The sequence below is a fragment of the Fulmarus glacialis genome, unplaced genomic scaffold, assembly GCF_000690835.1.
Source record: "Fulmarus glacialis isolate BGI_N327 unplaced genomic scaffold, ASM69083v1 scaffold39707, whole genome shotgun sequence".
In the NCBI taxonomy this organism is placed as follows: domain Eukaryota; kingdom Metazoa; phylum Chordata; class Aves; order Procellariiformes; family Procellariidae; genus Fulmarus; species Fulmarus glacialis.
In genome coordinates, this window is record NW_009223426.1 from 2,861 (window position 1) to 26,369 (window position 23,509).

General features: G+C 36.2%; 1 protein-coding gene across 1 annotated transcript in view; it reads right to left on the reverse strand.

The window, feature by feature from the left end:
* Window positions 1-510: 510 nt before the first annotated feature.
* Window positions 511-23,509, reverse strand: part of SKIV2L2 (superkiller viralicidic activity 2-like 2 (S. cerevisiae)) — a gene marked incomplete at both ends in the record, with an annotated part of 32,594 nt that continues 9,595 nt past the window's right edge. Inside the window, 8 exons of the mRNA XM_009581792.1 lie at window positions 511-579; window positions 882-1,054; window positions 2,883-3,033; window positions 17,191-17,316; window positions 18,812-18,913; window positions 20,011-20,121; window positions 22,059-22,138; window positions 23,339-23,470. Coding sequence (XP_009580087.1) covers window positions 511-579; window positions 882-1,054; window positions 2,883-3,033; window positions 17,191-17,316; window positions 18,812-18,913; window positions 20,011-20,121; window positions 22,059-22,138; window positions 23,339-23,470 — 944 coding nt within the window. The remainder of the gene's footprint in view (window positions 580-881; window positions 1,055-2,882; window positions 3,034-17,190; window positions 17,317-18,811; window positions 18,914-20,010; window positions 20,122-22,058; window positions 22,139-23,338; window positions 23,471-23,509) is intronic.

Here is a 23,509-nt window from a genome sequence, read left to right on the forward strand (position 1 = left end):
GCAATCCCATGTGTCATGCACTAGCTTAGGACTCAAGACAATTCCCCAGTTTAAGACAATGTTCTACAGAGAGCCAAATGTCAGTCTCCCTGTGCTCTCAATCCTCACTTACAGCTTCTAGAGATTTTCTGAGAGTAGATAATGCAGTATCTTTCCCATGAACAGCTTAATGTAGCGCTGTTGGGATGTCTCAGGAACAAACTAAATAGTTTGAAACGTTTGTAGTGCCAAGTGCACTTTTGAACTACTTATCCCAGACACAAGCAAGCATTTCCTCCATAAATATGCCAAAAGTTAAAAAATGAACACAGGACTTAAGGTTTGTCCCACATTCCATAGTTTTTTTTCTTCATACTTTCACTTCAGGAAGGCCTGAGCTTTTTGTATATCTGGGGTGAAAGGAAAATTTTTTTGCCTTTGAGAACTACAAAGAAAATAGGAGTTTTATCTTATTTTCAGAAAAAAGCAGTAAGGTATATATTTTTCTAATGGAGAGAATGTGTATTTTACCTTAACATTCGATTTCTTAGAGAAATTAACAACCACTCCCCATCCAAAGTCATCACCTTCGTTCTTCACCTGAAAATATTACAAGATGTTATAACATAACCCGTGTATAATCACACCCTACAAGAGTATCTTTTTGTATTTCTGATATTTACAACAGCAATCATGGACAATTATTCATCATGCAAACAGTATTTCTTTTAATTCACTGTTGCACGTTTAACAAAGAAACACAACGAAAGTCAAAACTGTTGCTTAGTGCAATGCATGTAATTTTTCAAGATGGTAAACTGGCAGACACAAATGATCCCTGCAAATTTCACAGACAGGTAGAGACTGGAAATAAAAACAAAACAAAAGAAAAATCAAATTACCTTTACCAGTCTTCCTGGCTGTAGAAAGGGCAAGCAATACTTTGGTTTGTGAACATATTCTTCAATCTCTTTACCCAGTTTTGCAAGCTGCTGTCGGATTTTGTAGTATATGACCACATTTTCTTCATTGGGAATCGCTATTTTGTTGTACTGTCCTTCCAAATTATTCACTCCTATAATAAAAAGTAAAATCTCATGGAAATTAGTAACTTCACAGATTTAGAAATCAATGTTTTGCTTTCAGATCTACATAACTAGTACTTTGTCACCATTTTTGGCATTCATTTTCTATTTACAATAATCCATTCTCTGGAAAGCTAGAAATCTATAAATCTGTCCATTAAATTTTATTTATAGGAAATTAAATATTAATACTTTTTTTTTTAAATAAACAAGCTTGAGAAAACAAAGAAGGCTAGACCCCCAATTGTCCAGGAATCACTGATTTAGGGTTGCACAGAAGTCCCACAAAAACTTGCAATGATTTGTAGGAGGGTATTCACCAGCGCTCTTCTACCTCCTCCTATGAAAAGATTTCTCAAAGATATCTTCTAACAAGATGTCTTCCAACAAGAGGAAAGTTATTAGAAGATGTTCTTCCTCATCTGTTTTAGGCTCCCATTTCATCAGTTGGAAATCAGTATTTTCTTCCTCCAACATTTTTACACCTTATTAGGCAAATCAGTTTTTATTATAAGCAACGTGCTTCATTCTCTCACACTGCTAATACCACTAGTAAACACAAAAAAGGATACATTATAAAGATATATTTTTCCTCTTTACCAACTCACCCTCTTGCATGCTATTTGAATGCACATGGGTGAGTCAGAAATGCCACTTCACTGGGACATGAGAAACAGCTCAGGGAAGAGCTCCCTATTTTTAGGTGCCAACTTTTTAAAGAAAAAGGCTAGCAATCCATACTCATGGTATGATTTCCTCCTTGATCTAAACAACCATTTCTCTCCTTTGTGTTTTTAATTGCAACTGAAGCGATTACAAAATTCTAATGCCCAATATGGTGCCTAAACAAAAAATGTCCAAGAAACATGAAAAGGGTTCTCCAGCTCCATTTCTCTATTTAAATAGCAATGCTGGAATGCTAGAATGAAGATCTAGGCATGCCAATTGGAACAGGGAGGTTCTTAGGAAATATATTTGACTAGTACTGCCTTAAATACTGCATCTGCAAACTAACAGAAACTCTGCAAAGGGAATCGACCCCGCTCCCTCTGCTCCTCTATCAAAGCTACACGCACACACACACTGTCTCTCTTAATACTCAATTAACAAATGAATACTCAATTAACAATGTTCATTCATCAGTGGCAAAGGAAGTAGTTACCTCTCATGTTCTTCATATTCTTCTGGGTTAAGTTTTGAAAGAGGCCTCACTCTCAAACACTGGCTGAGATTTTTGGAAACTGACTTTGGCTCACAATAACATACTATTTAAAGATCATGGCTTAAAACTTAAGTTACTCAGTGGAGTGCAAATAATGTCTCAGTCCTCTCTGAATTTTGCTTTGTATTTTAATTAAACATTTTTTCCTATACTACTCTGAATGCAGCGTGCCTGAGTTCTTCTAGAAATTGTAATGAGATATTAAAATTATGTTTCTTTTAGCTAAGTTCTGCATATCAAAAAGGAGTAAGACTTTTCTTCTCTGCGCCTCTAACAAGCCGCAAGAATTTTTAAACTGTTTTTCCTTCGTCTGTCCTACAGTTTAGCAATGTGGCAACCGTTCTTGTCTGACTTGAAGAGGAAAGCTCTCTTCATAGATTGACAGCACCTATCAATATGGGACCTAAGAACAAGAGGAAATTACTCTTCTTGAAACTATAACGTAACAGCAAATGGTGTGGTGGCAACTGTTGGCAGGTAGACAAGAACTGCACAGGTATAAAGTCTTTCAAGCATAATGAAGTGTAACTACCCAATCTGAGAGTCCAGCATCTTTTATACTGACTCTCATGAGTACAACAAACAGTAATACTTACTTTCTACTATTTCTGGAATAGTTCTGTAATGTTGGAACTGATAGAAGGATTTTTCTAACATGTATTCAGGGTTGATTTCTTCTACTCGAAGCAAGTTCAATACCATGTTGTACGTCAAGTGGAATGCACTGTTTAAAGGATCAGCTGAACCCTGAAAAAAATCCAAGAACACTGGCAGTTAAAAAAATTAATTGCAACATATACGAACATATCAAATAAATCATGATGCAGTGTTTTATATGAAGAGCTGTTTTGATGGGTAGTACAACTTGTCTTGAATTTAATTACATGTCTTATGAAATCCTAAGCAATTTTATTATGCTGAACATGTAACAGTATTTATATGTCTCATCGTAACTATAGTTATACTACAATATTATAAATTAGATCGGAATGAAATGAAAACTTCAGATGAAAAACTGAGATGGTTTTTACAGTCTATTATTTGGATTCCATTATTTTAACTTTAAAACAATAGTTATTTAACTATTTAAAGCAATCCATTTTTTTAACACTCTGGAAAAACTTATTTGCACACCTTTTTCTCTTAAGACTTACTGATCCCGTTGGTGTCTTGGGAAGTCTGTTCAAAAATAGGTAGTCTATGACTTCTTTAACTTAAGTAATGTCTCATTATAGAATTAATTTACTTTGCAGGTTGCCTGAGAGAGATTGTGGACTCTCCACTTGTGGAGATACACAAAAGCCATCTGGACATGGTCTGGGGCAGCCTGCTCTAGATTACCCTGCTTGACAGGGGGCTTGGACAAGATGACCTCCAGAGGTCCCTTAAAACCTCAGCCATTCTGGGATTCTGTGAAGTTCAATTTTTTCATAGGTGGTATTTACAGGTATTTTGAATGACCTAAGAAGAAAAGATGCTGGGAAAGTATTGTGGGGAAATATCACATCACTACCTTCTGTCCCCATTCTTATTTTCTAAGAACATCTGCTACTGTCCTCTGTCAAAAAAGGGTACTGGATTAGGTAGGTGCACCTTTGGCCTGATTCACCATGGATATTATTATGTTCTTACCCAAGAGGAAAACCTCATTATCGTAAGAAGAGCAAACACCTAACTGATACACATTAAAACAACCAGCTATTCAAAGAACACATAGAATAGTTAAACAGTGTCCAAGGAAGATCTAGAAGGCCTCAACACTACAGCCTCTCCAAGCAAAGGGCAAACTTGAGAAAACTGTCTCAAATCTTAAGTGTCAGCACAGACAGTCATCCTGATAAACCATATAAGAAATCACTGCAACCAGATGAGAGAAACTCAAAACTTCTGAAGTATGAAATTGCCCAAGTGCGGTGCATAACCTTTCATCTAAAGTAGCACTGCTATCAAGGGAACAGGCGCCTGACAGTTCTTCAGAAAGGATCCACGGGAAATCCAGGAGTTATGAAGCAGAAAATTACAATTTCTGTGCAACAAAAGGAGTGGAAACCAGAAGCAACAGATAGCTGGATAGAACACAGCAGAACAGCAGCATGAATAGACTTTTTATAAAACCAAGTTAGATCTTATGAATCTTTCAGAGGTCTTTGAAGATGTTAACAAGTGGATTATCATACCTCCTTGATTCCTGAAAAGCTTATGACAACACATTCCACACTCCCTACCCCCACCAAACTAATGTAATTAAGTCTTTAATGGATTTTAAAAAAACCCAAATTCTTGTGAATCACTAAACAGAAACCCAGTGTATATTTGGTATTTTTTCAAAACAAAATTTCCCAGTGGAGACTCAGAGAGGTCTAGACTTATAAGAAAGCTAGAAAAGGCATAGATAGAAAAAGAGCAAGGTCTGCTGAAAATACTACTAGATCACCGAAGACACCAGCAATCAACAGAGTTGCATGATGAGGAATAAAATGGCAAGTGAAATTTAATCTGAAAGTATATTATAAGAAGATGAAGTGCAACAGTTTGCAATGGTTTAGTGTTTACCGCTCATTAAAGAGTGACCTATACATGAAATAAAAGAGATTTACTAAACAAGTGTCATCATTTCAACAAGGCCTGTGAGCAAATTCAGTTATGATTAAACATTTTAAATTAGTAACAACTAAACAGATAACAAGAAAATGAGGATGTTTCAAGACATATTTTTCATGCAACTACATGACTGCTGAAAGTTCAACATATTCTATCAGACATTTTAGAAGCTCAGAGAGGGCTGACACTGGGAAACACGTTCCTCTGCACTTTCTTTTAAGCTCAAGATTTGCTTTACCTAAAACCAATTATACTGTATCCGCTTGCAACTCATTTCTTTGCCTTTTGCTATACAGTAAGGTATCTAGAGATATTCCCTCATGATACATAACAAAAAAAGCACAGGCTATTAAAAAAACAACTGATGATTAGTTTATATATGCAAATGCTGAAATTCAGATACGGTGCTCTCCTACATCAAGCGAAGTCTAATGGATTTTAAATGACATTACCACAATATACACATTTGTCTTTCAATTTTAAATGCACAGTCAGGAATTCTTATACTACATCCATTGATGCAATGATGTCAGATTTAATAAGAGACAGCTTGAGTCTAAGACTCCTTCACATGTAGCAGATCTAGGAATATTGTAACCCCATTTGCTTTATGTGAGATATAGAGCCTTACGAGATTACCTTACAAACACCAGAATCGTATTCACTGTATGATTATTTCATCTCAGAAAAAAACCCAGCTGTTACAGAGAAGCCTTCAGCATATGTTTATACCAAGAATACATGTAAAACACGTTTAAGATAAATCATATAGCCTAATGTTTTGCTTTTCATGGCCAGAGACTCATTCAGTCTTACATCTGTGAGTAGATCGTAAATACAGACATAGCTTTTCACCTCAAGTAATGCACCACAGAACAGAAATACCTCTTAAATTAGATCATGAAATGGGTATTTAAAATAACGCTGTCAGTTCTGAAATTACCACAAATGGGCTTCTACTAACAGAAATGTGTCAATAAGCACAACATCAACAGTTGAGCTGCAGTGTGCAAAGGAAAGCTCAAGTTTCTACAAATGTCTCTAGTCTAATACCCCAAAGAAAGATGAGAGAACTTCTGTTGCTGATGCTAACCAATGTATAACACAGCTTTCTCCTTAGACCTGATAAAAGGATTATGTACCCAAGCTCTTGTCTGTTTTTCTAAATATATCAGTTATTCTAGGAAAGAGAAATTACCACTCCCTATAAAGCTTGCTTCTCTACAACAGAGAATGCCATTTAAAGAATGGCATTTACTAAAGAACGGCACAGCAATTATGCCAGTGTCAGCTATCGGTGGCTCAGATTCTTTCCTACAGCAACATCCACTGCTGTAGCCAGGCATCAACTAAAGCAGCTGGAATACACCCACCAGCCGGCTACAAGCCACTGGCGTATCTACAGACCAGCAGAGATCTGGCAAAATGCTGCTGTGACTGCTCCGATCGCACTATGAATCCCTCTTTCTGTGCCTGACAATGTTACATAGTTCTAAGGGATAGCTTAGCTGTGTGCTTGCAAGATTATCAACCATTTGAAAGAGTAAAATTGTGTCACACTCTCACTTAAATACTATCATAAAGTGAGAAAAGAAAACAATGAAGTTTATACAACTATAATATATGCACCGAACATGCCAAACAAAAAAGGCTTTTTTAAAATCAGCGCAGTTCAACTGTGAGGAAGGAGTGATTTAAAAACAAACTAAAAAACCCAGCTATTTCAAAGATTATATAAAGCAGACTTATTTAAAAGGCAGCATTTGAGCCAGTTGCTGATGTGGTAATTTTTATTTTAAACACATGATCAGCATTTTAAAATTTGAAAATAAGGTCATTCTATTAAGACAAAGCAGTTAAAATACAAATCCTGTTTTGGCAAAAATGGTGGGTTTTGCTCCTGTTCCTTCATCTCATAAACACATCTTTCTCCATGTTTCAGAAATTCCTGTTTTCTCAGTGTTTTTCTCTAGGCAATACTACATTCGAAATCAAAAGTTCTGAGAAGCTTTTTTCTAAAAACTGGAACTGTTACTTGTCCAAATTAAATATCACTATAGTAGCTTTACTGCGCTACCCCTTCAGCACAGCCAGTGAATTCTGCAGTGTGCATTAGTCGCTACTGACTACTCCGGGCTATCAATAGACTCGCGTCTAACAGAAAGCAATCACCTGGATGCCCTTGCTTCATTTACCTAGTAGCAACATATGAGTTTTGCAGCTGCATTAGGAAACTTTATAGCAAAATACAGTTGTTCTTCTATACTAAGCACACACAAAACATTGAGTAGGCAATCGGCCTTTTCTGGCAAATTGTAAAGATTGGCATGATTATTGAAGAGGCAATTAGTGGCTACCTAAAGATACCTGTCATATAGATATAGTGCATGGAAGGGAAGAACAGGAGGGAGGGAAGATGGGATATATTACTGACAGGTAAATGGAAAAGGTGGGCCTTCCCTTCCTAACTTCCTCTCGAAGAGCCTACACAGTATGAGGTATTCAATTATCCTGGATTTTGCTTGCTGCTAAGATATAGTTTAACTTAGATTTTCTCCATAATGGTTTGCTCCTCTTGCAATCCCTTTCTCTGCTCAAGCCCTGTGCCAGCAGCTCCCATATCGATTGCTTTTCTTTCTTACTTTCTTAAAAATATTGTGAAGCATGTGCATGACATTTAGCTCACTCTCTACCATAAATCTTCCTATCACAATTCATCTTCCTTCTCTTCAACAAGCTAGGGCACGCAATCATCTGCCTCAAGTTCTCTTACTCTGTGAGGAAGCCTCTCCCTTGTCTTCAGAGAAAAAGCTCCATAGAAGATCGGGTAAAAGCCTAACTGATCAGAGCTGCAACAAAAGTTCATGAGAAAGACTGCCTAGAACGGGCATCAGAAAGTCACTTTCAAACACACATTGTGTCCATGACTTTACTGTTGTTGAACTACCATCCCAGTTCTCCAGCCTCCTTTCTGCAAGTAATCCTCCTCCTCACCCCTTCAAAGAGGGACAGTCCCCCCACCCCAAATCTTCAACAGACAGTAGCAACAGATTTATTTCTGAGTATTTTTTAAAAAACAGAATGATTTTGCAAGCTTTTTTATCCCTCTGGATGAGAACTGCCTGGATACATGAGAACAGCCTAGATATATCAACTGAAGTTCTCAGAAATTAATGACCTTTGTGCGCTTGCAACCACTTCACTTCATGAGAAATTTTTAGCCAACTTACCAGTAATACCCTTTCAAGTTTTCCAAGATTTGGGTTGCAAAAGAATGATTGGTTTAAGCTGATAATGTTAAAAATCAAGAACGTGACTATAAACAATTCACTACAGAAATAATTTAGTCAAGAACTATCTGAAAATTACAGCCGCTATACACCGTGCCTTGTCAACCATGAACAATTTCAGAACAGAGTCTCTTCTTAACACCACCAAATTCAGATTTACTAGTCCTACCATTTCTTGCCCACATAAGCTAGAAAGATACAAATATTGGGGAGGAGGAAGATTAGTGTCTGGAATTGATATTCACAGGGTTTTTTCCACAATTTTTTTATTACTGTTGAGACTTGGAAGCCTTGTCTAACCAGAGATGCGAGAGCTGTCATTTGCATTATGGCATGTAGTGTTGAGCAAGACGTACATTTGGTAAGGGTTACTCTCTCTGTTCTCTCTTATAGTGGGAGAAAAATATTTACATTTTCAAAACTGTTCCCATGCAGAGAGAGGAACAAATTTTGTGTATAACTCTATTGCTCTCCAGCCTCTCACTGAAAACATTTATAAAGCTTTCACAGAGAACATTAGATGGCAAATACTGTCTGAAACTACTTCACAGGGACATTACGAGCTAAAAAAGACAAAGAGGCAACTTGCAAAGCAACAATAAAGTATCTTTCATAATGACACAAATCAGATACACTACAGGACATATTTTACGCCATTTGGTCCACTGACAGTTTCATTTGCTTATCAGTGTTTCCAGAAATAAGCTGAATGAATGAGTTTCCAAAAAGGAAACAAAGAACTGCTTTATAAAAAGAGCAAAGAACAGAACACATTGATGATATTTTAAAAGTCTCTCACTTCTTTTTTTGTAAGGGGGAAACAAGTACACTTAGCTGTCTGTGACAGCCGCCATTGTGAATTTTTATGAAAAACCTCATTAAATAAAAATGCAACTGACTGCTTGATACATCTCTAAGACACAGAAATACCTTTAGTGAAATACTAATTAACAGCATACATTTTTTCCACGTATCAATGATATAGTTACCACATGAATAATCAGATATCTCTCAGAAGTATCAAAAAAGACTGCGTAGTTATATCGGTAACAGGATCATCCTGAGCTACATTAGCGTAACTGATAAAAATCCCTTCTGCATGGTTATTTTTAACAGACAATGGTAAGCAGCTATTTTAAGCACAAATTTATTACCAATCTGGCTCACTGCTTTGCCCCAAAAACAGTTGCACCAACACAAACAGAAGACACTGTAGGTGGCAAAAGACTTCTTTAGCAGGCTTTGCTGATGAAAATACCTCAGGCTTGGGTTCCACAAATGCTCCAGTTGTAATAAGAGACTTAAAAGGAAAAAAAAGTGTTTTGATTTCTCTCGCATGCAACTACCACCGTCTGAAGTTAGTTCTGAATGACTGAATTTTCCAGTCATTTACCCTCTCTAATAGAGTAGCTCCTACCATCGTAACTATCCTTAGTTTTATTTCAGGCTGGTAACTCCAAGTTCTGTTCTTCCCCCAAGCCTTTCGTCTTCTTTCTGAACTGAACACAGAAAAATATACAAAAAACCCTACACACCTGTACCGAGGCATCCCAATTTAACAAAACAATATTTAAACTCTCATGCAAATATTTAAAACTACAAATATTTTATACAACACAAATATCACACTTTAAATTAACTTAAAAATTTAAAAATTGGCCCTCCCCAAACCAGGATCGTAGCACCGCTACATGAATTGCTCTGCACAGAATACAAATGGACAGTGGGGGTTCAACACCATACTGTGCAATGGTTCTTTTGGATCTGAGCTGGCCTGGTAATGCTATAACTGTATTTGTATAATACATTTGAGAGAATAACTCGGCTCCTTTTAAGTTGGATGAACCCAAAGAAAGCTGAAGTGGAAAAACCCAAATGGTATCTGTATCTACACTCAGAAGTTAGCTGATATCCTCAACACTGACTGGTTTCAGATTTGCTACTACAGGTATCAGGTCAGTGATGCGACAATTTACAATTTCAGTAAACATGCAGTATGTTTTAACATAAAGGAAATGTGTGCCCTAGCAAAGACTTACATACTTCTACAAAAAATTAACATAAAAACAAACTAAAAAAGGAACTTTGTCTTCTGTTCATCTCACACTTACCTTTTTTTAAGAACAAGAAGGCAAAGAAAAAAAAATCTAGCTTAATCAGTCAAATATTTACATTTGTAGTGATGAGTTTACTGAAGTAAAAGAAAATTTCCCAAAAATCTGTCAGTTGGGGGGGAAACTGTTTTCCACAGACTGACCTAACAAAACTTCAAGTAACTTGTGGTATTAACAAGCAATTAATAAATAATACCAGTTAGCTTAGTCCTACTGGCTCTGGAAAAGCCTGAGGTGAAGTTCAAGAGTGACTAAACATTTTACATGCTATCTGATACACCCCATCTCCCTGCATTTTGGTCACAAATATCAAGTAGAACTATTTGCTGTTCTCTTCTATCTGCTGGCTTGCATAATTATCTATAAAACTGTAACCCTGTTCACAATGGCATCTGAACATCTGTTTCCCTTAGAACAGCTGAATTCTCTCCATGATTTCATGCTAAAATCTTGTTGACTTTAAGCAGATTTTAAATTAAAGTTAGAAGTTAAGTACCTTCCTGAAATTTCTGCAGTGCAAGCTTCGTAAGAACAAGAAAGGTTTGGCAGCTTACAATAAAAATTAAAATGTCACATTAAAGTTATTTTTATCTACATTTTGATGAAGTATCCAAAACGTTCATGTCATTGAGATTCTCATCTATGTCACAACTTTAGATTAGAAAGAACATTATACTGTCCTCAAACCACTAGTGACAATCTATTTCTTTAGATTTTGCAGCGGCTTTTCCAACAAGTGTTAGTGCCAACTCCAGCTGAAGTCTATTTCTCTCCCAAACTAGGCTTTGGTAAATTTCTCAAATCCTGAGGCATTTTTTTTTTCCCATACGAATAAGGTTTAAGTCAAACCAAAGTACAATGGTATAATTAAGCTGGCATGTTAAACTGATGTTTGCTGAATGCTGATGCAAGACAGTCTCACTAGAAGGCTTCACCTGCTGTCTTGTGCATAGTCCCAAACAAGATGATTAAATGGAAACCTGCTACTTACTACTCACTCACAATTTATGGGAAATGAACTAAAATACCAGTTTGCTTCTCTAGAAACATCTTCAAAGCATTTGGGGAAAAATAAATGGAAAATCTGCATGCAGTACAGTTTTAAAGGGGTGGACAACCAGCAGTACTAAAGATTCTGCGGAGTCTTTATCAAACTTACTGCTCCTTCAGGAAGTTTGCAGATGACACCAAGTTGGGTGGGAGTGTTGATCTGCTCAAGGGTAGGAAGACTCTGCAAAGGGACCTGGACAGGCTGGATCGATGGGCCAAGGTCAACTGTATGAGGCAGTGTGCCCAGGTGGCCAAGAAGGCCAACGGCATCCCGGCCTGTATAAGAAATAGTGTGGCCAGCAGGAGTAGGGAGGTGATCGTGCCCCTGTACTCGGCCCTGGTGAGGCCGCACCTCGAATCCTGTGTTCAGTTTTGGGCCCCTCACTCCAAGAAGGACATTGAGGTGCTGGAGCGTGTCCAGAGAAGGGCAACGAAGCTGGTGAAGGGTCTAGAGAACAAGTCTTATGAGGAGCAGCTGAGGGAACTGCGACTGTTTAGTCTGGAGAAGAGAAGGCTCAGAGGAGACCTTATCACTCTCTACAACTACTTGAAAGGAGGTTATAGTCAGGTGGGGGTTGGTCTCTTCTGCTAAGTAACAAGCGATAGGACAAGAGGAAATGGCCTCAAGTTGCACCACGGGAGGTTTAGATTGGACATTAGGAAAAATTTCTTTACTGAAAGAGTGGTCAGCCCTTGGAACAGGCTGCCGAGCGAAATGGTTGAGTCAGCATCCCTGGAGGTATTTAAAAGACGTCTGGATGAGGCGCTTAAGGACATGGTTTAGTGGGCATGGTGGTGTTGATTTGATGGTTGGACTCGATGATCTTAGAGGTCTTTTCCAACCTTAATGATTCTATGATTCTATAAAAGTGAAGTAATAAGCTGTATCATTCCATACCAGTTTCCATACAGGCCACCACATCTTGTGCAAGAAAACATTATTCATAGACAGTGTATCAAGATAGCCTCTTGCCAAAGAAGCTTGTGCTGCAATTTTGCCAAACACTGCATTAAACAATTGCTATGCTCTAGCCTGCATCTGATTGTACCTTGAGCTTCCTGATAGAGATTGTCAGCAGCTCCCTGTTCTCACCGTCTGCGGCAGCCACGCATAGCTAACAACCTCCACTTCTTTACTTCAGACAGTGCTAAGCATTTAATTTGCAAAAAGGACCTCTGTTGATGCTCTACTCCCGTGCTTCTTGCCTGATCATACAGTTAAATTCAGTACAGTTTGTAAGAGCAAAATGAGAACTCATTGTAACAGAATAAATCTTACCACCTGAAAAAAAATTCCCATTCACTGGAAGGGTTTTCTACGTATTAGTCAATGGAGATCACTTGAACAAAAACACACTAATAATCTCAAGAGTATGATGTTAATGTATATAGGTATTTTAAAGAGTAAAAAAGACTAAAAACATCTTTGCACTGTCCTAAATTTACCTAACAATAAAAACAAAAAAGCACCCCAAAACGCAACCACTCAAACAACAAAATCTATACTTTTACATTAGGTAATTTTTAAAGTTTTGCTATTTTTCAACCCAATTCAAGACCATACGCACCCGTATTTATTTAAAAACACAGAAAGACCAATACAGGAGCAGACCCATGGCTTATCAGTCAATACCAGACAAGCCAAAAGAAAGAACAAGCAACCTCACAGTCAAAGATTAAGTGAACTACTTCTGCATAAAACAGTGTTTCTTTCCTACACATTAACTGGTTTTCTTGAATTCTGATTTATCACAGTTTTTTTATAGTATTACATTACTATGGCATTTCTCAAGACCTGGGCAAGAGTTTTAGTTGCTTGTTGCAGTTTCTATGTTAGAAATCCACAGAAAATTACTGGTGCCCAAAGCTTACTATTAATTCCTTTTGCAGACGGGTAGCTATGCGTATGTAAAAGTACTAACTTCCAGAAATTTTATCAGATAGCTCCTGTTTCAGAAACTTCCTCTTCTAGCAATTGAAGGTTCTCACCACCTCCTCAACATTTCCAGTCTTACATTTACTCCTGATCAGCATTTTTTTTTTTTAATGTAAATATTGCTTTTCTTTGTACTTGGGAGTCAGAAAGGAACAGCCATATGTGATACATAGCAGATGATTAAAACACAAAATATCTAATGATGCTGCCTCAATTATAAGGGAACAATGATTTGCCCTTTCAAAATGAAGAAACTTTCCAACAACTGCACAGTGGTCATATGAGAGAGCTGTGCAAACAGGCAGGAAGTTGAAAAGTATTCAACTGTCCGAGTTGCTATCCTGTTCATTTCCCTGGTACAATAAAACAACGTAAGAGTCAAAATAAAATACAAAAAGACCAGACGGATTTCTAATAGCAGCATTAAGGACAAATAAGCACAGTACTGCCAACTCCATAAATGAAGGACCTGCCAAAGAGCCAGATGTAGCTAGTGGAACATCTCCTACAGCTTGGCATTGCGGCACTTTATGTTCCATATGTAAATGACAAGGAAAGCATAATACTGTATATTTTATCTGGCTGGATGAATGCTTTCTTTTGATTTTTCAGTCCATCTAACTTCTCCTGTGAAGGAGTAAGTAGATGCAAAGAATTGATACACTCAAATTCAAGGCTCAAAAACCTACTTACATTAGCACATTTTCTTTCATTATACAATCATTCATTTCCATAACGTAGTTAGCTTAAGATTTTTGTCTTTTAGAGACATAACAGATTACCACTGTTCAGTAACTCAATTGTATCTGTAGGAATACATGCTTGTAACTTGGCTAAATTCCAACTAGAGAGGTGCTGCTCTGGTTTCAAAGGCCATCTAGCGTCAAGGAGCAGCTTTCCTCTTCCTACCTAAACTAACACAATGTAGCTAAAGACTTTAATTAAGGAAACAAAAAAAAAAATTTTCCATCAAATATTTCCTAGTATTATGCAAATGTAAAACTATAATTTACTGTCTTCAGAAAGCTATCCAACAGTATCGTAAGCATTTAGTTTTACAGATTTGTGCAAGTCACCAGTTTACTAAATACTCAGTGGTCAAATAAATGCCAAGGATAAACAAAAAAACTAGTTACACTGCAGAAGACAAATGTATGTTACTGAGTTTAAGAAATATTTACAAACTCGTAAGAACTCAAATCTAAGATTTGAACTTTGAATTTAAGTTTGACGTACTGTACACAATTTCGCAATGAACAGTGCCACAGCCAAACTGCACAGCTGCAGTAATGCTGCTGGTACTGAAATATACTCAAAGCTCTCGCTTCACTGATGGCAGTGTTAAGCAGCTGATAACATTACTCCTAGACATTTTGCTCTAGTATTCAGGAAATGGTTTGGATCAGACATGCATTAGGGTTGAAGAGCTATGATAAAAATGTCCTATGTAAATGTCCTATCATTTTCAATATGGCTCATTTATTTCTTCTGAAGTTTTCCCTATCTTCAGCTTATCCTGGAGCAAAGCCACAATACTTGATGTGGCAGCAAAATACTACCGCAAGACACAATCGTGATCTTACTACAGACAAACACTGTCAGTTGGTAAGTAAAACCTAATTCAGACACTCTTAATGATGAATACAAAATGTGAATATTGAAGAAATGTTAGTCTGTATACATTCTTGGCCTGAAATGAAATTTCTTCTAAGTGTTTTGGATTTAAAAAGGAATATAAGTATTTTTTATGTTGTACTGGTCATCTCATAAAAGATTACTTTTACTGGCTTTTCAGCAATTGGCTGAACAATTACAGAAGCTACAGAAGCATCAATACCTTCATTATAGCCCCTTCTGATCTTTTTCAAGCAAATCTGAAATTCAGTCCTTGCTCACAAGTGAATGGTGAGAAAAATTAACGAAATACATGAATTTATTTAGATCAGTGGAGAAGAACCAAGAGATAATATAGAAAGCAAAAAAATTGCCATTATTTTTCCCTTTTGTTTCTTTATAATTCAAAAGGGAGGAAAAAAAAAATCAAAGGGCTTACAGTTTCAATAAAGGAAATATTCTTTATTAATTTCCTTAAAATGTAGACAAAAAAATAGAGACAGTATCAAAAAAATGTGATATACTATTTCCTTTTCTCATCTTAATTCATGCAGATTGAGTTCTATAGTTCTCAAACTACTGAACTTACAAACTTAAAAAAAACACCTTCTGAACAGTTGAGCTTATAGAGTAATCTCATGAAGTCTGAAGATAAATAATTGAAATACCAATTTTTCTTAAGCTGTTACAATTATTTCATATAAATTAACTTTTGGGGTATATTATTTATAAACTACAGATTACAAGTACACAAAATAAATGCTATTTATAAGGAGTGTTTTTTTCTTCTCTCATTTTGTATCTCCTGCTGTTTAATAAGTATGCCACAAAATTACATCTATTTTTAAATAGTCTTAAAAACTCATAAAAATCCAGTTAAAATACTTATGTCTTCATACATCTCAGAGGTGTACACATGCATTCAGTGTGCATGTAAACAAATAAATGTATGTCCACTCCACTGAGAAAACACAAATCGAATCAAGACTGAGAAATAAATTCAAAACCTAATGCTACCATACATTAATAAGTTCCAATATGTCTGAAATTTCTTATTTTACTAATTTCTGGTTAGTTAGCCATAATGTAGCATTCATGAAAATTCTTACTTTAAGAAGGCAAACACTACCTGTGTATAACAGTGATCTAAAGTACACATTTATTATGAATTAACAGGTAGCATTGACAGAGCAAGATACACAACGAAGAATCCACATCTGCATAATTAACAGCAGCCACGTACAAATTTTTCCCCTTGTTCTTCATTTGTCTGAACAAAATAGAGAAATATCGGCATCTGATTTTTTTTTGGCAACTAATACATGCTTTTTATTAACATATTCTGATGCTGACTTAAGATGATTCCCACAATTTATACAAACTCTAGTAATACTGTAAGTGCCATTTTAACACAAATGATCTGCTATTTGTACCAAGACTACAAGCTCCTGAATAGCGTGCAGAGTAACTCTCCTAGTTTTCAATTTTAACATGTGTGCACAATTAATGTAAGCAGCCAAAGATAAACAACACACACAACAGAATATTATGTTTCATTATGGTGATTTTTGCCATGGAATTTAAATAGAAGTGTAATGAGTGCAATGTTTCACATTCAAATTATAAAGCAAGAGGGTACTATTGTAATAATCTGTAACAATTTCCATTACGGTTTGGGGAAGCCCTATAATCTAATGCCCATCTCAGCCACAAGAGTGGTTTTTTTCAACCTCTTGATTTCCAAACCTCAAAGTTTCCTACAAGCACTCTCAATTTCTCCATGGTTAATTTTAGCTCACTGACAGCCATCTCACTCTTCTTATTTATTATACGTACCTCATTTTTTGCACGACTTTGACCAGTTTGTCCATTACACTGGAAAGTCCGTTAAAGTTTTATTTCACCACAGAACCTAGCCTTTAGTAATTCTTGCGAAAGCTCAGCAAAACTTTTCTAGTTCAGCAATATCCTTGAGCTGACTGTGGTCAGCAAGAACAAACAAAATACTGCAGTAGTAGTGATATCACTAGAAAACAGGATATAATTCTACCTCTCCTGACTGAGATCCCTTTTATAGACAGAAGGATGATACTAGCTTTCTAATTTTGTTTCACAATAGAAACTCCTGCTCTACTGAGAATTCAGTGAAAGCCAATACTCCTTTCAGAAGTTGTCATCTCCTACGTGCATAATCTACATACATTTTGTTCTAGGTGTGTAATTTTACACGTTACATTATTCAAATGAGAATAAACTTAGTGGGGAGGATTGGAAAAAAAGAAGTTAACTTCTCTCCTACCTTCAAAAGCTGCTTGCCAATTGTTGGACTCATTTTTTCATCCACCATAAGAATCACTATTCCTCTGTCATCCATACCTCGGCGTCCTGCACGACCTGACATTTGAATGTATTCACCTGAGGATATCTAGGATAAAACAAGAAAAAAAAAAAACAAACATTAGAAAAATAACAAGAACATATAAAGTGCTGTTTACAATTATACAGTAAATGACCATGATGTATAAAAATTACCAAAGGAGAGTTATCTAAGACATGAACTTTTCGCAGATGGAATTCATTGATCAGTCATAATTGATCACTAAGCTACTAAGATATAAATCCATGATTATGAATAATGTATGTCAGCAGCATAAGTTAACTAATGGTCCCATAGCTACAGTGATTTCCATAACATGGTGCATGATTTTAATAAGCACAAAAAACATTTTACTAATGTCTTATGTGATGGAATTTTGCTGGGCATGGTGGAGATTATTAAAATGGAACACATCTTCAACATACTGACAATGTATCTTCACCATCTTCAAATAATGTATCATTTAATTCAAATGATTCAAATGTAACATTAAAATACTGATACCTAGCAAGAGCAGTATTTCTATGCCTACTAACCGTGAAATTGAAGACATTGTAAAGAACTGGGACATGGACAAGAGCCAGCTATAACTGGTTTCCTATGTCTTAGTAAGTCATCAAATAGGTTTTTTTGTCATCTGTGGAACTTGCATTTCCAACAACTTCCTGAGTTTCACTTTAAGTCAGATCTCAAAAACTACTTAAGGAAACTGTGCTAAATCATTTTAAAAGCAGGAGTTCCACATATCTGATACCTCAAAGGTAGCTAATTCTCGCATATATCTTAAGGACATGCAATCAGACTGAATGAATCGTCAAATTGAGCAGCCCAAACTAAGATTGAAGAGATTTTTACTTCATAATGCACATCAAGTCACTTGTCCTGCTTACCACAATTTTCCCATTTCTGAAAGATGAATCATGACACTTATTTATAAAGTTTTGCTGTGATGACTTGTACAGCCTTATTATTATTTACGTGTGAATCACATACCTAGTTTTAATGTATAAAATTTTTAAATTATTTGTTTTCCAGCTGTTTAAGAACCTGTCTCTCCCTCCACACATTTCTGTCTTTCTGTGGGCTACCCAAAATACTCTGCTATAACAGAACAATCAATACTTTCCTGAGGTAAATGATCTCTTTTCTTGGGTCTGTCAAAACTTAAATTTATTGATCATTATTATAGGATACTGAGCCCACTTATTCTCCACATTCCTCTGACACAGAAGAAAATACTTGGGTCTCACAGTTTCGGACAAGTTGTGCAGAAGTCTGAGTCTAATCCAATGTCTGCTGCTAACATGCGTTTGATGCTCTTTTGCTGTATCTATTAAAATAAATAATCCCATGTATAATCTGAGGAATCTTGCCTTCAGGAATTTGTACACGGATTATAAATGGATTAGCGAACAAAGAAGGATTTTTGAAAGAAAAAAATATTTTCTACTACATTGAAGTGGATATGTCAAGAATAGATTTAATCTTGGTAAGGTTTAAATAATGCAATTCAATTATTCTACAGAACCTGTTTTTCACTTACCCATCGGAAATCTTTTCCATCAAATTTGCTGGCACTCGTAAATAGCACAGTCCTGGCTGGCATATTAATTCCCATAGCAAAAGTCTCTGTTGCAAATAACGCCTAAGTAAACAGACTAAAGTTAAGCAAGCAAAAACTAAGGCTCTTAAGCAAACGCACAAATAGTCAGAGATTGCTACACAAAACCTTTCCAGATTTTACTACTTATGTACAGTCAACACAGGAACATAGGCGCATTCAATATTTAAAAACTGGACCAAAAACATTCTTTCCCCCTTCCCCTATTTCCTCTGGGAAAACATGAAAACTAGTTAGATGGGACCATGTGAAAGACTCCAAAAGAAAACACAAGGGGGTGCAATTTATATTAATGAAAAATCATAGTTAATTTCCACATTTCCATTGCAAAGTTTGCAAGAACAAAATAGTAGTTAGCTACCCAAAAAACCCCACAACTTTCATCTAAGGTTAGATTTTTCTGATGTATGTCCCTTAGGGTAACCAACAAACAGCTTGGTAAATGTCTACAGTCATTTCTAGGAGTAAAATATATTATAAAAAAGTTGAAGAAAATGTTAAAGTTAGATATTGTAAGTTTAAATACTTCAGAATAAAATCTGGAACACTTAAAACTAGAGCTGTAGTTGTGCACTAACCTAAGACATCTATGGCAAACTATTAAAGACTACAAACTTTTCCTTATAGAGAGAAGAGAAATAAAACCAGCTTCAAGAACTGTTTTTTCAGATAAAGATGGAGGCATTTATGCAAATATTTGCATATCTCAAGGGATGGGAGCTGCAACCAATTACACCAATTAACCTGTGCCACTGGAACAGCTACAGGCTTCCAGGGGTGCTGCATGCATTTGTAGAACTCAGTATATAGATCCACAGAACAGAGCCTTTCCCTTTGTATGTGTGTAGCTCTTTTTAAAATTGCCTAGTTACTGGTCCGCACAATGTTCAAAAAAAGTAAGTACTAAGCCTTATGCTTCCTGCATGGAACTACATTCAAAACACAAAGCATTTTTCAGTTTGGCATGTGCAATAAGTCTTTCACCTTTTTCAGTCAAGGAGCAGATCTCCACTATAATACTAACGTACATTCTGAGCTAAGACATACTTCTCGGTTTTTCAGGATTACCAACTGTGTATTCACAACACAGAAAAATCTAAGTATGGACATGAAATATTTACCTTTATAAGGCCCTCAGAGAAAAGAATTTCTATGGTTTCTTTTAAGATAGGAAGCAGACCGCCATGATGGATACCAATTCCTCGTTTCAGAAGAGGAAGTACATGCTCAACCTGGGAAGAAACATATAAAGAATAGTAAACAAATTTTAATATTTCTTAGTAAAAAATAAAACCTGTATGGAAAACCTTAGTGTTCATATAATTCACTATTCCCTGATTTTAAATACAATAAACACCCCTTCAGTATTATTTTCCAGTTAGAACTAGGAATGATATGAAGGGTAAAGCCAGAGGCCAATCTTTTCGGTAAACTAGTCTTAAATTGGGTTAGGCCAACTGTGAAGCTATGCCCTAATTTACACATGCAGTTAGTATTTAAATCTGCCTCTATGAAAACAAATTGCCTCATTTAAAATAATTTTTTGAAATAGTGACCCTGGTATGCATAAGATATTTTGCTTCAATTTTAGTTGCAATGATTTCACTTACTGATATGTGCTGTAAAACAGTGAAGTCAGCACCTATGAGAGCCGCACAAGGAAATTCAGGCTGTAAATAACTGAATTCATCTATTAAATACTAAAAACATTATACTTCAAACAAACACCTACATAAACTTAGCTTTGTCTCTGTTTTTTTTCTTTGAAAACAAAGATTCTCATTAATAATCTATTAACACGTGGTTACCACCCCAAACCTAATTCTGAGAATATGTTTTTGAGATACCACTGTCCATAGAGACCAAAACAAATTACTTGGGTATAATGCCACTGTTGTAAGCTTACAAAAAACCCCAGCACATAACACCTTTTATATTGGATTCCTATTTTCCGTTTTTCTCAAGTTCACAAACAAAACAGGTATGTGGAATCCGAAGCAAGTAGGCATGGCCAAAAATTAAATGGTTGTTTTTTTCAAGGAGAAATTGCCATGCTCACAATAAAAACCACTACATTAAGAAATTATGAACACAAATAAATAAAGGAAAGATGGGGGTAGAAAGAAATTATAGGTTTAGTATTTGTTACAAAAGTATGGAATCCTGTAATATTCTGTCCATTTACAAGCTTGTATTTTACCACTATAAAGACTGTCACTACGCTTATTCATTATACAATAAATTAGAATGCAGATGCATCAATTCAACTTTTTGAAAGACTCAGCAGTCAATACCTGATAAAGTGTGTCGTGGTTTAACTTGGCAGGCAGCCAAATACCATGCAGCCACTCACTCACTCCCCTCCCCCCCCAGTGGGACGGGGAGAGAATCGGAAGGGTAAGAGTGAGAAAAACTCTTAAGTTGAGATAAAGACAGTTTAATAAAATGAAAAAGGGAGAATAATAATGATAATGATAAAATATACAAAATAAGTAATGCACAATGCAATTGCTCACCACCCCCGCTGACCGATAACCAGGTAGCGATCGGTACTTCCTGGATCACGCCTACCATTCATATACTGAGCATAACTTCACATGGTATGGAATACCCCATTAGCCAGCTGGGCTGGCTGTCCTGATTATGTTCCCTCCCACCTTGTGTACCTAGCTCAGTCAGTAGGCATGGGAGCTGTCCTTGGACTAGGAGGGTACTTAGCAACAACTGAAAACATCAGTGTGTTATCAACATTCTCCTCACACTAAATCCAAAACACAGCACTAGCAAGAAATTTAACCCTATCCCAGCCGAAACCAGGACAAGTGCATACTGCACTCTCATTTGAGCTATTTCCAGACAATTTTAACCCAGATATATCTCTTTATAAGCCCTTATGTTTACTTAAAAACAAAATCAGAAAAAAATAAAACACAGGGTAGGAACTCCATGGTTAATTTTGGCACATGTCATTTGCTGGAATCACAACTGGAAGGAATCCTAATCACTGAGTCCTATTTCACAATGCCAAGGAGCAATGCAAGAGGTATTAAAACCTGGAGAGACGAGAGAATATCCAGTTTATGGTTTCTGTACCCACTACAAAAGACCCACAGCCTCAAAAGTTGCAGAAAACCACCGCAGCAGCTACCCCTATTCAATCTCCACTCACCTGAGGAAGCTTTTTGTCTTCATCTGACAGACAATCAATTGCATTATTGAACACTTCTTCAACCATCTTTTTTTCTTCATCTAAGAAGGCAATTTGTAAGTTATTACAAAATCTAGAAGGCTAATATCGTATGTAAATAAAGTGTTACCACATCCTAATATTTACAGAAGTTTACAATAAAAACAGTGTGGAAGACTGTGAAGTCTATACAAAACCACCCACATCGGGTCAGACAATCAAGACTTGAATGTGAGCCTGAAGGGGCCTAACAGTAACCAGAAGTAGATGCTCAGGGAAAAGGAAAACAGAACAAACCTGGCAGAATAATCCAAACTTCGGCTATTTCCAAGCTTGGGATTTCTCAGTTTTATGTACTTTCCGTCTATTTCACAAACCTCCCCGTTTCTCTTCTACCTACTAGTCCCTGTCTGTATGGACATAGAGGCTCCTCCTCTTACCCATTAATTCTCAACGTTTACACCCTTTCTACTTAAGTAGTACAAATATCAAGAATATATATTCAAAGGTACGACTGAAGAAAACATATAAAAATGCATCTCTGCACTTGTGCATATCTTTACATTTTCTGATAGAAACGGCTGCATTATTTTGCAACACTGAACCAGAACATGCAAGGATTGGAGCAATTAACCAAGCAAGAACCCTGAACGGTTCACAAACATGAAATTCCTTATTTTTATAACAACTCTTGACATTTCCGAGAAGCGACGAACTTGAACTTATTTTCCAAGCTTGGTCTTAATCCAAAATCAAATAATCTTCTTTGTTTACCTTTTGGGTTTTTCTTTAAGGAGAAGGGGGAGGAAGGAAAGAAAAAAAACGGGGTGGAAGAGTTGAGAAAGAACACTCTAGTGGTTTGTTATACAGTTCTTTTGAGAGAATACTCATTTTTCTGATGGACATAAGACGAAAATTTCGGGAAATACATTTGTTATGATCAGTCTTCTCCCATTATAGCTAGGATTTTTTAGGAACTCTTGTGCTATTATTACAGTGAACAGGATTTTGGAGAAAGAAATAAAGTTTAAAGTAGAGGAACAGTTCAACATTGTGATAACCAAGTATGCTTTGTGCACCAACAGTTTCTTACTGAAAATAGCCTGATGTACTGGCATATGTACATGTAAATGAAAAAGCAATACATATTTTTCCTTTGTTTTTACACAAAAAGTCCCAAAGGAAATAGAAATATCTAACCAGAGTAACATTTCACATCAAACTACAAATTGTGAATAAAACTGTATTTTATTTATCTGTACCTGTATTGAAATCTAACTTTGTCATCTGAAGTGCATAGGCTTCGCAGTCTTTCTTACTGAAACTGAAAATAATCACAGGTTGGAAATTCCTTTCCATGATCATCTTCACAATCTTAAAAACATTTGAAGGACCTGCAGAGAGATTACATTAATTTAAACGTAATTTCAGCA